We start from the raw sequence: 11749 nt of genomic DNA on the forward strand, positions 1-11749 counted from the left end.
GACTGCTGGTTCAACTAGTAGAGGAAGAAAGAGGATAACATAAATAATTTAATTTTCACATGGTTAGTAATAATAAACAGAAAGAAAGAGAACAACAAATAAAATAGAAAAAAATGGATATAGACTTACAGAGGAGGTAAAAAGGCAACACGTGGCAAATGGGAAGTGAAAGGGAGTGGAGACGGGTTGGAAGTGGACCGGATCCAATGTGGAAAAGAAAAGATATAGTAGGGCCCATTAACTGAGTGGGCCCAAGAAAAGCAGGCCCAGACAGTAAACGTGACCGGCATGTTATTTATTTATTTAATGAATTTAATAAGAAAGTAAGTGAAGAAGTGAAGGGAAGGGAAAATGGAGAATCAACGGTTTTGAAGGCGCCGCAAGCGCCAAAGACAGCTATGTCGGCTTCTAGCCGGCTCGGGGCGCCAAATTAACTAATTACATTTATAATTTTTTATTTCATTTATTTAAAATGATGCCATGTCACCTGTAAAACACACAAAAAGGACACCCACAAAACTCCTTCATTTACGCTTTTTTTTTAAATTTTTTTTTCCCTTCCAATTACATCTCTCTCTCTTTCCTTTCTCTCTCTCTCTCTCTCTCTCTCGCGCGCGCTCGAAAGAGCTATGGAATTTTTGCAGGATGCCGGGATCCGCGTTTCTCGATCGAAGAAATCAATTCGATTGATGCAATTTTTTCCAATTTTGGTGTAGTTATTCATTATTCAATCGCCTCACTTTTCCTCTCCTCTTGCCTGTAAATCCTCTTTCTAATTCTTTTCCTTTTCCCGTTCTTGTTTTCTTTTATTTTGGCGTTGGGGTTGGGGTTGGGGTTTCGAAGATTTTGGAATGTTACTAAGGTATGATAATCGTTTGATCCTCGGGTGAACTGCATCGAATTTATTTATGTTGTCGTTGCGTTTTTCTTTTCTCTCTGAATAATTTGTTTAGGATCAAACTAGAGGCTTAAGTTGTTTCCGATGATGAATTCGTGGTAAATTATGAATGGATTCGTTTGTGTAATGTTGTTATTTTTGTTTTTTTATTTTTTGTACATATGGTTTTGTTTTTGTGAGACTTTTTTATCTTCCTGTTGGAGATCTCGAAAGTTTGGCAGTAATGATGGTGTGATTTGTATCCTTGAAGCGTATGATTAGATGTGTGATTTCTTGTACGAAATTTGTTTTTGGTTTTTGTTTCCACAATGTTGGTGTATGTGCATGTGAAGTGTCTGGTTCTTCCGGTTTTTGATGATCTATCTTGCAGGATTTGTTCGATTAGATATGACGATTTAGAGTTGGACGGTGCCTATTTTCTGCGGAAGGCCGTTTTGAAATTTTGAGGACGCGAAATACAATGTCCACGAGGAGTGAACATCATACAGTCCCGCTTTCCGTGCTCCTGAAGCGTGAATTGGCGATTGAGAAGATTGAGAGACCGGAAATCGTACATGGTCAGGCGAGTCAGAGTAAGAAAGGCGAGGATTTTACATTACTAAAGACGGAATGCGAGAGAGTGGTCGGAGATGGAGTTTCAACCTATTCGGTTTTTGGGGTAGGTTCTCTTTGTTTGCTTGAAAAAGTTGATGTACTCTATTTGATCGGCGGTTTACTTTTAACATCTATGCTGTATATCATGTCCACTTCTGAGAATGTGAAATTTTGCTGCATTAGATTGGACTTCTGTTTGTAAATTAAAATTGAATTCTCATTTTTGCAGCTTTTTGATGGACATAATGGATCTGCAGCTGCTATTTATTCTAAGGAGAATTTATTGAACAATGTTTTAGCTGCTATTCCATCGGATCTCAACCGAGACGAATGGGTTGCAGCATTGCCAAGGGCCTTGGTTGCAGGTTTTGTGAAGACAGACAAAGATTTTCAAGCAAAAGGTGAGACTATCTCCATGTAACTAAATTTTTGGTCTTAGTTGTTCTTGGTTACCTCCTCTAGGGGTAATCCACTGTCACCCACCTGAGAAAGAGAAGATTGTGGAATGGAGTTCATTTTATTTTGTATGGTGATGAAAGGGTTGGGGAAACTTTTGTTTACCATTATGGTGCTTTCAAGATTGCAAATTTGCAACTTCATTTGGAGGAAAAAAGAAAAAGTATGCGTGACCTTATGATTTTTGTTTGCTCAGAATTAGTCTTGAAAGTATTTGACATAGCCAATTCTGCTCGATAACCAAAAGTCTATGGGCTGCACGTCTGTGGCCTTATCTTTTTTACAACTTCTCTTAAAAGTTCCCCACCCAGAAATTGCAATTCTGGTATGGACATTTTAAAACCTTGAGATAATGATGCCTTGCTATTTGTTGTTATTTCAGCACAAACATCAGGAACCACAGTCACCTTCATGATCATTGAGGGATGGGTTCTCACTGTTGCCTCTGTTGGTGATTCCCGTTGCACTTTAGAATCATCTGAAGGTGGCATATACTACTTATCTGCAGATCATAGACTAGAAAGCAACGAAGAAGAGTATGTGGTCCTTTTATTGCAATATGATTTTTACCACCCACTTTAGTTATTATTATTGTGCTTAAGATTCTTGAATGCTTTTGAATAGGAGAGAACGTATAATTGCTAGTGGTGGTGAGGTGGGCCGGCTGAATACTGGTGGTGGTGCAGAGGTACAGTTGTTTGACTGATTTTTTATGAGCTATTCTTACCTTTTCAACTTTAATTTTCCAAGACTGACTTTTGTATGCTTAACTTGCTTGCCCTTTGTTTTTCTTAGATTGGTCCGTTGAGATGCTGGCCTGGTGGCTTGTGTCTATCACGATCAATTGGTGATATGGATGTTGGCGAGTTTATAGTGCCTGTTCCCCACGTGAAGCAAGTTAAGGTAGCTTTCTGTCCAGCAATGTTTTCTTTCTACGTGTTATATATTTAAAAGTTATAGTCATCCTTGCTCGCTACAAACCAATTCTCTTTCTATGTAATAGTTTTGCCATTGAAATTTAGCATAAGGCTGTTGCCTATAGAAACTCCTTTTTCCAAATGTGAATATAAGCTAATATAACTGCTTCTGGCTGGGCACAGATGGCGACTCATTAATTTATTATTATAATTTCTTTCCCCATGTTTTGGCATGTGATCTGCATGTGAACCTTGTTTTGGATCTTCAATATCCTTTGATATCCATAATAGTCAAACGTATTATATCCTTGTATGAGGATAAGATTGGAGCTTTATTTTACTGGATTGTAGGTCTCATAGGTGATTATGGAAAAATCTTAATACTCTTGCACTGATTTTCGTTGAATGTTAAATTAATATGTTTTACAGTTATGGGAACTGTATCTTACTAACCGAGCTAGGTAATATGTGGTCCAATTGAATTGCAGATGAATTTTATATATAAGACTCATGGGAGTTGTGTAGCAGGAGATGTCAGAGGAAACCAATACATCCTGTTTTAAGCAGTTTAGACTTTAGAGTTGGTTTAAAGATGAGAAAGTACTATTAGTCTTCGATGGTTACACAGCTGTGTATGAGCGAGTAAATGGCCAATGTAACCGTTGAAGGATAGAGAGTTTATAAATAGGAAAAGCTAAAGAGACAGGATAAACGTAGACATTGTCTTTTTTGTGGTTAAGGATATATTAAATGGAGGAGAGGCCAGATTCTTGACTTCTGGTCTTATTTTCAGCTATCAGTAAACTATTTATGTTTTTTTAGTTCATTGTTGTCAGGGAACCATTTGCTTTCTTGGTTTTAGTTTTTGATATTTAATTGAACTGCAACATATTTGTGTAATCTGCATCTGAAACGACATTCTTTTTATCAAGTAAATTCATGCTCTTATTTAATCTTGCAGCTATCTTCTACTGGTGGTAGGGTTATTATTTCAAGTGATGGTGTTTGGGATGCTTTATCAGCTGAAACGGCCTATGATTGTTGTCGGGGGATGCCAGTGGAAACTGCTGCCGCACAGATTGTGAAAGTATGGATTGTTACAAATTGATTATCTTAGTCCTTGTTTTTGTACTGCTACAAGAACTTTCTTTAATGTTATGTTGATTTTCTACTAATTGAATGCATTTCTTTCCAGGAAGCAGTTCAGTCAAAGGGACTTCGAGATGATACTACATGTATTGTGATTGACGTATTACCAAGGGAGAAACCATCTACTGCTTTGCCACCACCAAAGAAGCAGGTAAAAGGAATGTTTAAATCAATGTTCCGCAAAAGGTCTTCTGAATCATCTTCTCATTTTGAGAGGGAATATAATGAGCCAGATGTTGTCGAGGAATTATTTGAGGAAGGATCGGCTATGCTGTCAGAAAGGTTTGTGCATTAACAGCAGAGAAGTTAAATTAATTCAGCTAACATTTTAATGATCAACTCAGATGGGGAATTCTGGTTTACTGTTACTTTTCTAGTAATGGTGCTAAGTTATGGTAAATATGCTCTTGACTTCAACTTCTGAAATGCAGGTTAGATTCCAAGTATCCAGTCTGCAACATGTTTAAGCTGTTTGTATGTGCAATATGCCAAATTGAGATCCAACCACGGGAGGGTGTCTCCATATATGCCGGCTCATCTAACCGAGGGAAATTGCGTGCTTGGGATGGACCTTTTCTATGCTCAAGTTGCACAGAGAAGAAAGAAGCTATGGAAGGAAAAAGATCATCTGGAGGTCTGTGGATCTTGTGTTTGTGTATGGTTGAGTATGCGTGTTTGTCTTTTCAAATTGTTTGTACAGATTTGGTCCTTAATTGCTTAAAGATTATCCTTATGCGTCTGCACAGATAGACACAGCAGCGGAAGTGACTAGCATACTCTTCAATTACACTTCATTGTGGGTGCACTGAGCAGCGTTGATTGCGATCTTGAAAATGGCCAGTCTTAGAAATTGTTCAGAGTTGACCTTCATCTCGGAAATGGACCCCTCTCGGAGGTTTTCCTCAATTCTCATTGCTTTCATTGAGAATTTGGATCACTTTTTGGATTCCACGACAATTCCATTGGGAAATATAGCTCTCTAGTGTTACTATTCAAGGCAGGAGATTGCTAGTTAGAGTTGATTGCTTTTGGATACTGTTTTCTGACACCAGTTTATGATTGACGTGCTTGCCTCACATCTTGGGAAAGCTTTCGATAAAGTCGCCTGTATATGACACTGAAGAGTGAAGGTAAATCATTTTAGTTTCTCCATTCATCTCATTATCTGCTTGTCCTTCCAACTTACAATACCACTGAATGAACATATTAGTCATTGTAATTTAATATATAGGGGGATTCAATTAGATATTTTTAGCTCACTGTTGGTTAGGAGGAAATCCCTTGCAACACAGCTGCCTAGATGAATTGTTCATACAGATTTGATTACATTCTCTGACATGTTCAAGATGATGAACCATATCAATAGAAAATATTGGCAGGCCCCTTTTTCCGAGGAAAAGAAAATCGTCCAATACCCATTACTTTAGTTTGTATGTACGAATTGAACTCTTTTATGTTTTTCTGTTATTCTTACCTGAATGGATTCAAGAATTCGATCCAAATTCGGTTATTTAGACATTGACATCTCCTACGTTTTGACCAGTCTTTATTTTGCCAACTCTTTGAACCAATATGTACCCTTGAATCTGGCCTTTCTGTTCACTTATCCTCCCTCTTACTGATTTTCTTCTCTTATTGTGCGATAGGAAAGCGAAACCATAGATATAGACGACCCGAGGTTAGTGCGTGTTGTGGTCACAAGCCACAAGGCAAGAAGTAGACACTGTTTTGGTTGTATTTGGCAGTAGAAGCCAACCCACACGTGAACTGCAAGCTAGCTAATAGGGACTTGTTATTGTCTTGTGTTTTAGATTTTATTCCTTTTGAGCGTAGAGACGTGAGAAATCTAAAAGTTTCTTTTTCTTTCTTTGACTATTCCTCCATTACCCCCATTATTACGAGCAATGTCGAGTAGAGTCTGGTCGTTTTATTGATCAGATGAAGTGTGTGTGTGTGAGAGAGAGAGAGAGAGTGAAAGAGAAATAGAAACATAAGAGATTTGCATATTTTGATCTCAAAAACAGATTTGTAGGAAGTTTGACCTTAAGATTCATTCAATTATCATTTTAGATAGAAAAAATTGAAAGGTGCATTAATAACCTGTAAATGCAAGTCGTGACAAAGATTCTAAGGACCCATTTTCACAAGTCCTGTGCTTTTCTTTTCCTTTTATTTCTCTTGTTATGATTTGAGATACTCATATCCACTCATCTTCTTCATTTACTCTCACCCACAGATCCTTTCGATACTTATCTTAATCAAAGCCTTTCCTTCTTAGCTAACTTGCCCAATACCGCTCTTTTCCGTTAACAATGTTTGTCTTTTGACATAACAACAGTAATAATTTTCTTTGCAAACTCATAAGTTCAATCAATTCTGGTCATTTTCATATGAATTAATTTTCTACGTATTTTCTTAATTCTTAAATGTTGTAAAATCTATTGGGTTGTTAGATCAGTCGAGATGTGCATAAACGGACTTTAACACTCGTAGATATAAAAATAAATAAAAATAGAAAACAAACCCACAAGCTTCAGAGGTCCAAAACACTTCACATTCAATCCTCTCTCTAACATTTCGAGTGATATTGAGATATGAAATTTATGAAATGTCCTCTCTCTCTCTTTCTCTTTCTCTTTCTCTCTCTCTCTCTCTGATGGATGGCTCTTACATTATCTCTCTCTGATGGATGGCTCTTACATTATTTCTCTATGATTTTGTTGTTGACCTGAGAGCTAATTCAAAAAACCTCAAAAGTAACCCTCTGCTGCTTCTGTATTGGATTGGACCACCCTTCACACGTGTGTGGGTCTACTATTCCACCAAACTGCTTGAAAATTCTTATCTTCCTTTTTTTTCCATCTCATATTGTAATTTCTCTCCTTTTTTTCTCCCATCACGTGTGCTGTCGAATCTTAGTCTAGAAATGATTTTTTTTTTCCTTTTAGAAATCAAGAACAATATGTGATTTTTTTCAAAGAAAAACTATTTTGAAATATGTTAAATGAAACTACTGACTTTACCTTAATAGAACCTGTTCTATAGGTTGCACTTCTATGTCCGAGACACTGCCCTAAAACTAGAGCGTGATTAACAGTTGAACGGACCTAGAGGATCGTTCTTATTAGTAGGGTTTGCCCTGATGGGATGGTGTGATAAACCATATTGAAAAAATGAAAAATAGGATGTGAATTGATAAAATGGAGGATTGAAATTGATATAAGAAAAACTGTGTCGGTACAACTTTTTGAAATGATATGTTGGTTTAGGAGGGGGAGGCACGTGCTGTAAACAGTTGATATACATCATTTTCTAAATCTTAACAAAGTTAATAATTTGGGCTCCAAACACGACAAAATTTTCTTCATCACCCTTAATTACATTAAGTTCTATTTTTCTCTTTCAATAAATTAAAATGAAAATACGATAAATAATTAGAGAACAGAAATGTCTGGATTGATTAGCTGTGAAAAGTGTCTTCCCCATACTTCCCCACAAATCAAATATTATGTTGTGCTTGGATCTCCATTCTAAATATTTAATAATTTAATGTGATTAAAATATATTTATTTTTATTTTTTTAAAAATAAAAATAGGAAGAAAATTCGAAACACCACTAATGTCTAATAATGATATTAATAATAGTAGCTAAGAAGATAAGAAATTAAGGTTGTATTTGTTGTTTGAATTAATATTTCTGGAGCAGAAGAAAATGTCAAAAGATTGAGTGACTTTTTCATGATTGTTAGGTAATTTGCTATGGTTTTAGTGACCAACTTAAGACAGTTTTGATTGCTGAATTAAAAGGACAACATGGAAAGAAAGTTAAAAAGACATTACACTCATTAATTTTCAAATTGATTGACTGACATTACATATTCTTCATTTGTCATTTTCAATCTAATTTGTCATATTGGCCACTTTCTCAAATAAAAATATTATCTCCAAAAATGGGTTTTCTTCTACTACTGTAATAATAAACAATTGAGTTTCTATTTTCTCAAAAAAAATCATATTATCTGAGAGAGAGAGTGTGTGTGTTTTTTGTTTATTTAATTCTTGAGTTCAATAATGGTAAGAGCGAGAGATTAGAGCATTGATCTTCCGAAGTATTTTTCTAATTTATTGAAGATATAATAATGTCAGAAAAAAAGCTATTTCTGAAGGGGATCCCTATGATCAAAGTACTTAGTACTTTAATAGCTGTTGGATTGAATTGGGGACCCATATTTCTGTACATGAAGAGGAAAAATGTACTTAAACCAAACCTAAATTCAATGGGTTGCTATTTCCACAAAAGACATTCCATTCTCAGCTTTCAGGCAAGTCAATAGACAAGATCCTTTCTCTCTCTCTCTCTCTCTCTTTCTATCTCTCCACTACTTCATAATCTCCTTATCTTTCTCCAAAAGTTGAATTTAGAGACACAGTATCTAAGAATCTGAATTATGAACTCCAATCGGAACCACAATACCACAGCAGAGAATTTTGCAGAGTACAAGAAGCAAGAAACAGAGAAGTTTAAGGTTGAAGAAAAAGAAACCCAACAACCAATTCAAGACTCATCATCAACAACTTCCCCTCTTCTTCCTTCAGCTTCTTCTTCTCCTTCACATGAATTTTCCTTCACAATTTCTCTCCATTCTTCCTCTTCTGACAGAAACAAACCAACTCCACCTTCCTTTGCCATTGATTTGTCTCCTGCAGATGATATCTTCTTCCATGGCCACTTGCTTCCCCTCCATCTCCTGTCCCATCTTCCTTCTTCGCCTCGTTCCTCCACCAATTCCATGGACAGTTTCACCATCCCAATCAAAGAGATATGGGACAATGAAGAGCCCCTCAAGGACAGCTCAAGTTGTAGCACCAGCAGCGTCAAGAATCTGGAAACTGAACCTACTGAAACAGGTGGGAGAACCAAATCCAAGCCTTTCTCGTTGTTTGGATTTTCGAGATGGCGAAAAGGATGCGAGATTACCGAGCAAGACGATAAAGCAAAGCACAAGAGGAAGTTGGGGTTTGATGTTAGTCAGGTTCTAAAACGATATGCAAGAGTGGTTAGGCCATTGTTGTTCTTCAGATGGAGGAAAGAGAACCTGCATATTCGTCGTCAAGCTTATTCATTTTCGGGCAATTTGAATCCTCGAAACAAGCAAGAATTGAGAGGAAGAAGAGGAGAATTCTCAGCACCAGCATCCATGAGAACATCCCCGACAAATAGCGGCCTTCTCGTTGCGACTCCATCTATGAGTTATGCTACAAGTGATAGCACCATGGAAGAGTTGCAATCTGCAATTCAAGCTGCGATTGCTCACTGTAAGAACTCCATTGCTAAAGAAGATAAAACCAATGTCAAGAGTTGAGATTAACAGTAAATCTTCTTTTGCTTGCAAACACGGATTTCTGTAAAATATCCACACACAGAGGTGTCAATCATTTAAACTGCTTGCATGGCTTCCAAAATCTCAGAGAAATGAAGTTGGTATTTAATGTAAAAAGGCCAATGATTAATTGTTCTTATACACTATTCTTGATCGTGAATTATAATAATTTTAAAAACCTCCTTGGCTTGTGCATAGACTACGCTTTTTCATGTGTTATTAATGCAAAGAATTGAATGAATCAATAAATGAAGAACATCATAGAACAGAATTTTTTTTTCAGTCGCTTTGCTGACAATGCTATGAAAAAGTTCATTCATCAAAGACAGATAGGTTTCACTGTTTAATTAAACCTTAACATAAATATTTCAGAAAATCAATTGAAAAAGGTTCAAATTTTTCCATAAAGTTGAGGCTAGAAATTGGCATATTTCCATAACCGAACTTGTCCTAGAATTGACATACCACAGAACTCTTTCCCCACCTCTCTCTCTATCTCTCTATCTCTCATCATCATCATCTTACTCTTAACATTATGAATTCCAACCACAAGATTGCTGAGTAAAACTGAAAGTGAAGCTTCATAAGAACTTCACAAGGGAAAATGAAAAAGCTCATAAGAACTTTAATTCAGAGCCGGGCCAACCCCACGAGAAAAGAGACTGATATCTCAAACAAATTTCGGGTTTGTGGAAAAAGAGCTTGAATCAGATTTCAGAGTAGGGACGCGTTGGAATGGGTTATGCAAGTGAGTCCAACAAAACCATAGCCACAGATTTAAAAAAAGACTACCCCCCAAAACCAAAAGTACCATAATACAAAGGGATAACAATAATTCAAAAGCCCACTCAAAACTCTAATCATCTTTGAACCATCAAAAGAATCCAGAGTCCTACGGAATCAACAATCAACAATCAAGGAAAAACAAAAACATAGAGAATCTGCATAGAGATTTAGTACTTCTCTAAACTCTAGAATCAAAATCATAAACAATGTAAATAACATAAATATGAATACAATTTATAACATAGAGTAAGACCCTAAATGCTTGGATATTTGGAGAAACAAATAACGAATTCAAGGTATTCCATCATAGACAATCATGACGATGATGATGAGATATAGGTGCCTTGATTGGCCATATTCGTAGTATATAAAGTACCCCACATGATCATATCACTACCCAGTAATCAGTAGTCCCACACAAAAAGGGATCTCAGTCTTTTCAACAATCATAGAGAAAATGGAATTGCAGAAACGGATAAAAGTGCATAAAAAGAGAGATAGATATAAAGAGAGATCCAAAAACATAAAAGGGTTTTTGAATTTACATCAAGAGCGCACGAGTGGGTGGTGGAAGAGGGCTTTCAGCCGCCCGTGCGACGGCATTGGCAAGCGATTGAGGACCATTTTTGGAGCTGAGATCGAGGTAATGGGGGTTCATAATTAAAGTGGCTCACCAATCATGTGAATGGTTTCAAAAAGATCACAAAACCCTTTTGAACAGAGAAGATTAGGATTGCTTTTTCACAAGTTAGACAAAAAATTTAGCAAGCCAAGTTTCTTCACTTTTTGCTTTTTGCTTTTTGCCTTTTCATTCATCTAATTTGAAATTGGTTGATCCTAACAAAGATGGCGACTCCAAGCATTATGAAAAATTCCAGATTGGTCATACCTCTCTATGGCTTTTCAAATAATGACTTTACCATTATAGATTAAAAGCTATTGTGGTCACTAATAATTTAAAATTCAATTTATAAATAATTTACTTCTTAAACTTTTTAATTACGTACTGTTTATTTTTTAATTTGTAATCATACAACTTTCTTGTGATCTTTATAGTTTATAGAATATATTGATTATGATCAACTTACCCATTTATATGCGTAAGAAATTGCATAAGTTTTCATAATATTTTTCTACAATAAGAATTAAATGGCTATAAATTGTAAATGACGAAAGCTAAATTTACCTTATCAATACTCAATCATTAGGGACTAAGTTATGGCTTTATAAGAGTTCAATAACTAAAATTATTATTTTAACCGTAACTTTTTTAAACAAATATTTTAGATTGAAAATTACGAAATTGATCTTTAATAAAAGTTGTTTTTACTCCCCCTCTCGTTTGTTGTTAGGTAAAGACTTCTTATTGTCTTAGAAAAGTTGATTTGTAACGATGTTTGAATCTATAATCTAAAGTGCATTTGGATTAACTTTTTAAATATTTATAAATATTTATTTTACATTTATAAATACTTTTTTAAACAATTAAAAAGTCAATAAAAAAATACACTTTTTAAGTTGATTGGGAGGAATTTGTTTCTATTAGATCTTATCATGAAATTAAAAAA

At 35.7% G+C, this 11749-nt stretch overlaps 2 protein-coding genes across 4 annotated transcripts; both read left to right on the plus strand.

Annotated features, from left to right (window-relative positions):
* Positions 1-536: 536 nt before the first annotated feature.
* On the plus strand, positions 537-5532 carry LOC101211986 (probable protein phosphatase 2C 12). Of its 3 annotated transcripts, none has more exons than XM_031884192.1 (10): positions 537-862; positions 1269-1556; positions 1722-1893; positions 2331-2484; positions 2573-2636; positions 2744-2851; positions 3827-3952; positions 4061-4296; positions 4446-4648; positions 4761-5532. In XM_031884192.1, the coding sequence occupies exons 2-10, from the start codon at positions 1359-1361 to the stop codon at positions 4784-4786; spliced, it is 1287 nt and encodes a 428-aa protein (XP_031740052.1). In that variant the 5' UTR covers positions 537-862; positions 1269-1358; the 3' UTR covers positions 4787-5532. The 3 variants fall into 3 exon arrangements, with proteins under 3 accessions (XP_031740052.1, XP_004141247.1, XP_031740053.1); XM_004141199.3 differs by having other exon boundaries at positions 537-759; XM_031884193.1 differs by having other exon boundaries at positions 537-759; positions 1284-1556.
* Positions 5533-7101: 1569 nt separating this feature from the next.
* On the plus strand, positions 7102-9590 carry LOC105435299 (BRI1 kinase inhibitor 1). Its single transcript, XM_011655804.2, has one exon. The coding sequence runs from the start codon at positions 8463-8465 to the stop codon at positions 9375-9377; it is 915 nt and encodes a 304-aa protein (XP_011654106.1). The 5' UTR covers positions 7102-8462; the 3' UTR covers positions 9378-9590.
* Positions 9591-11749: the final 2159 nt, after the last annotated feature.

Source organism: Cucumis sativus, chromosome 4, assembly GCF_000004075.3.
Source record: "Cucumis sativus cultivar 9930 chromosome 4, Cucumber_9930_V3, whole genome shotgun sequence".
Lineage (NCBI taxonomy): Eukaryota > Viridiplantae > Streptophyta > Magnoliopsida > Cucurbitales > Cucurbitaceae > Cucumis > Cucumis sativus.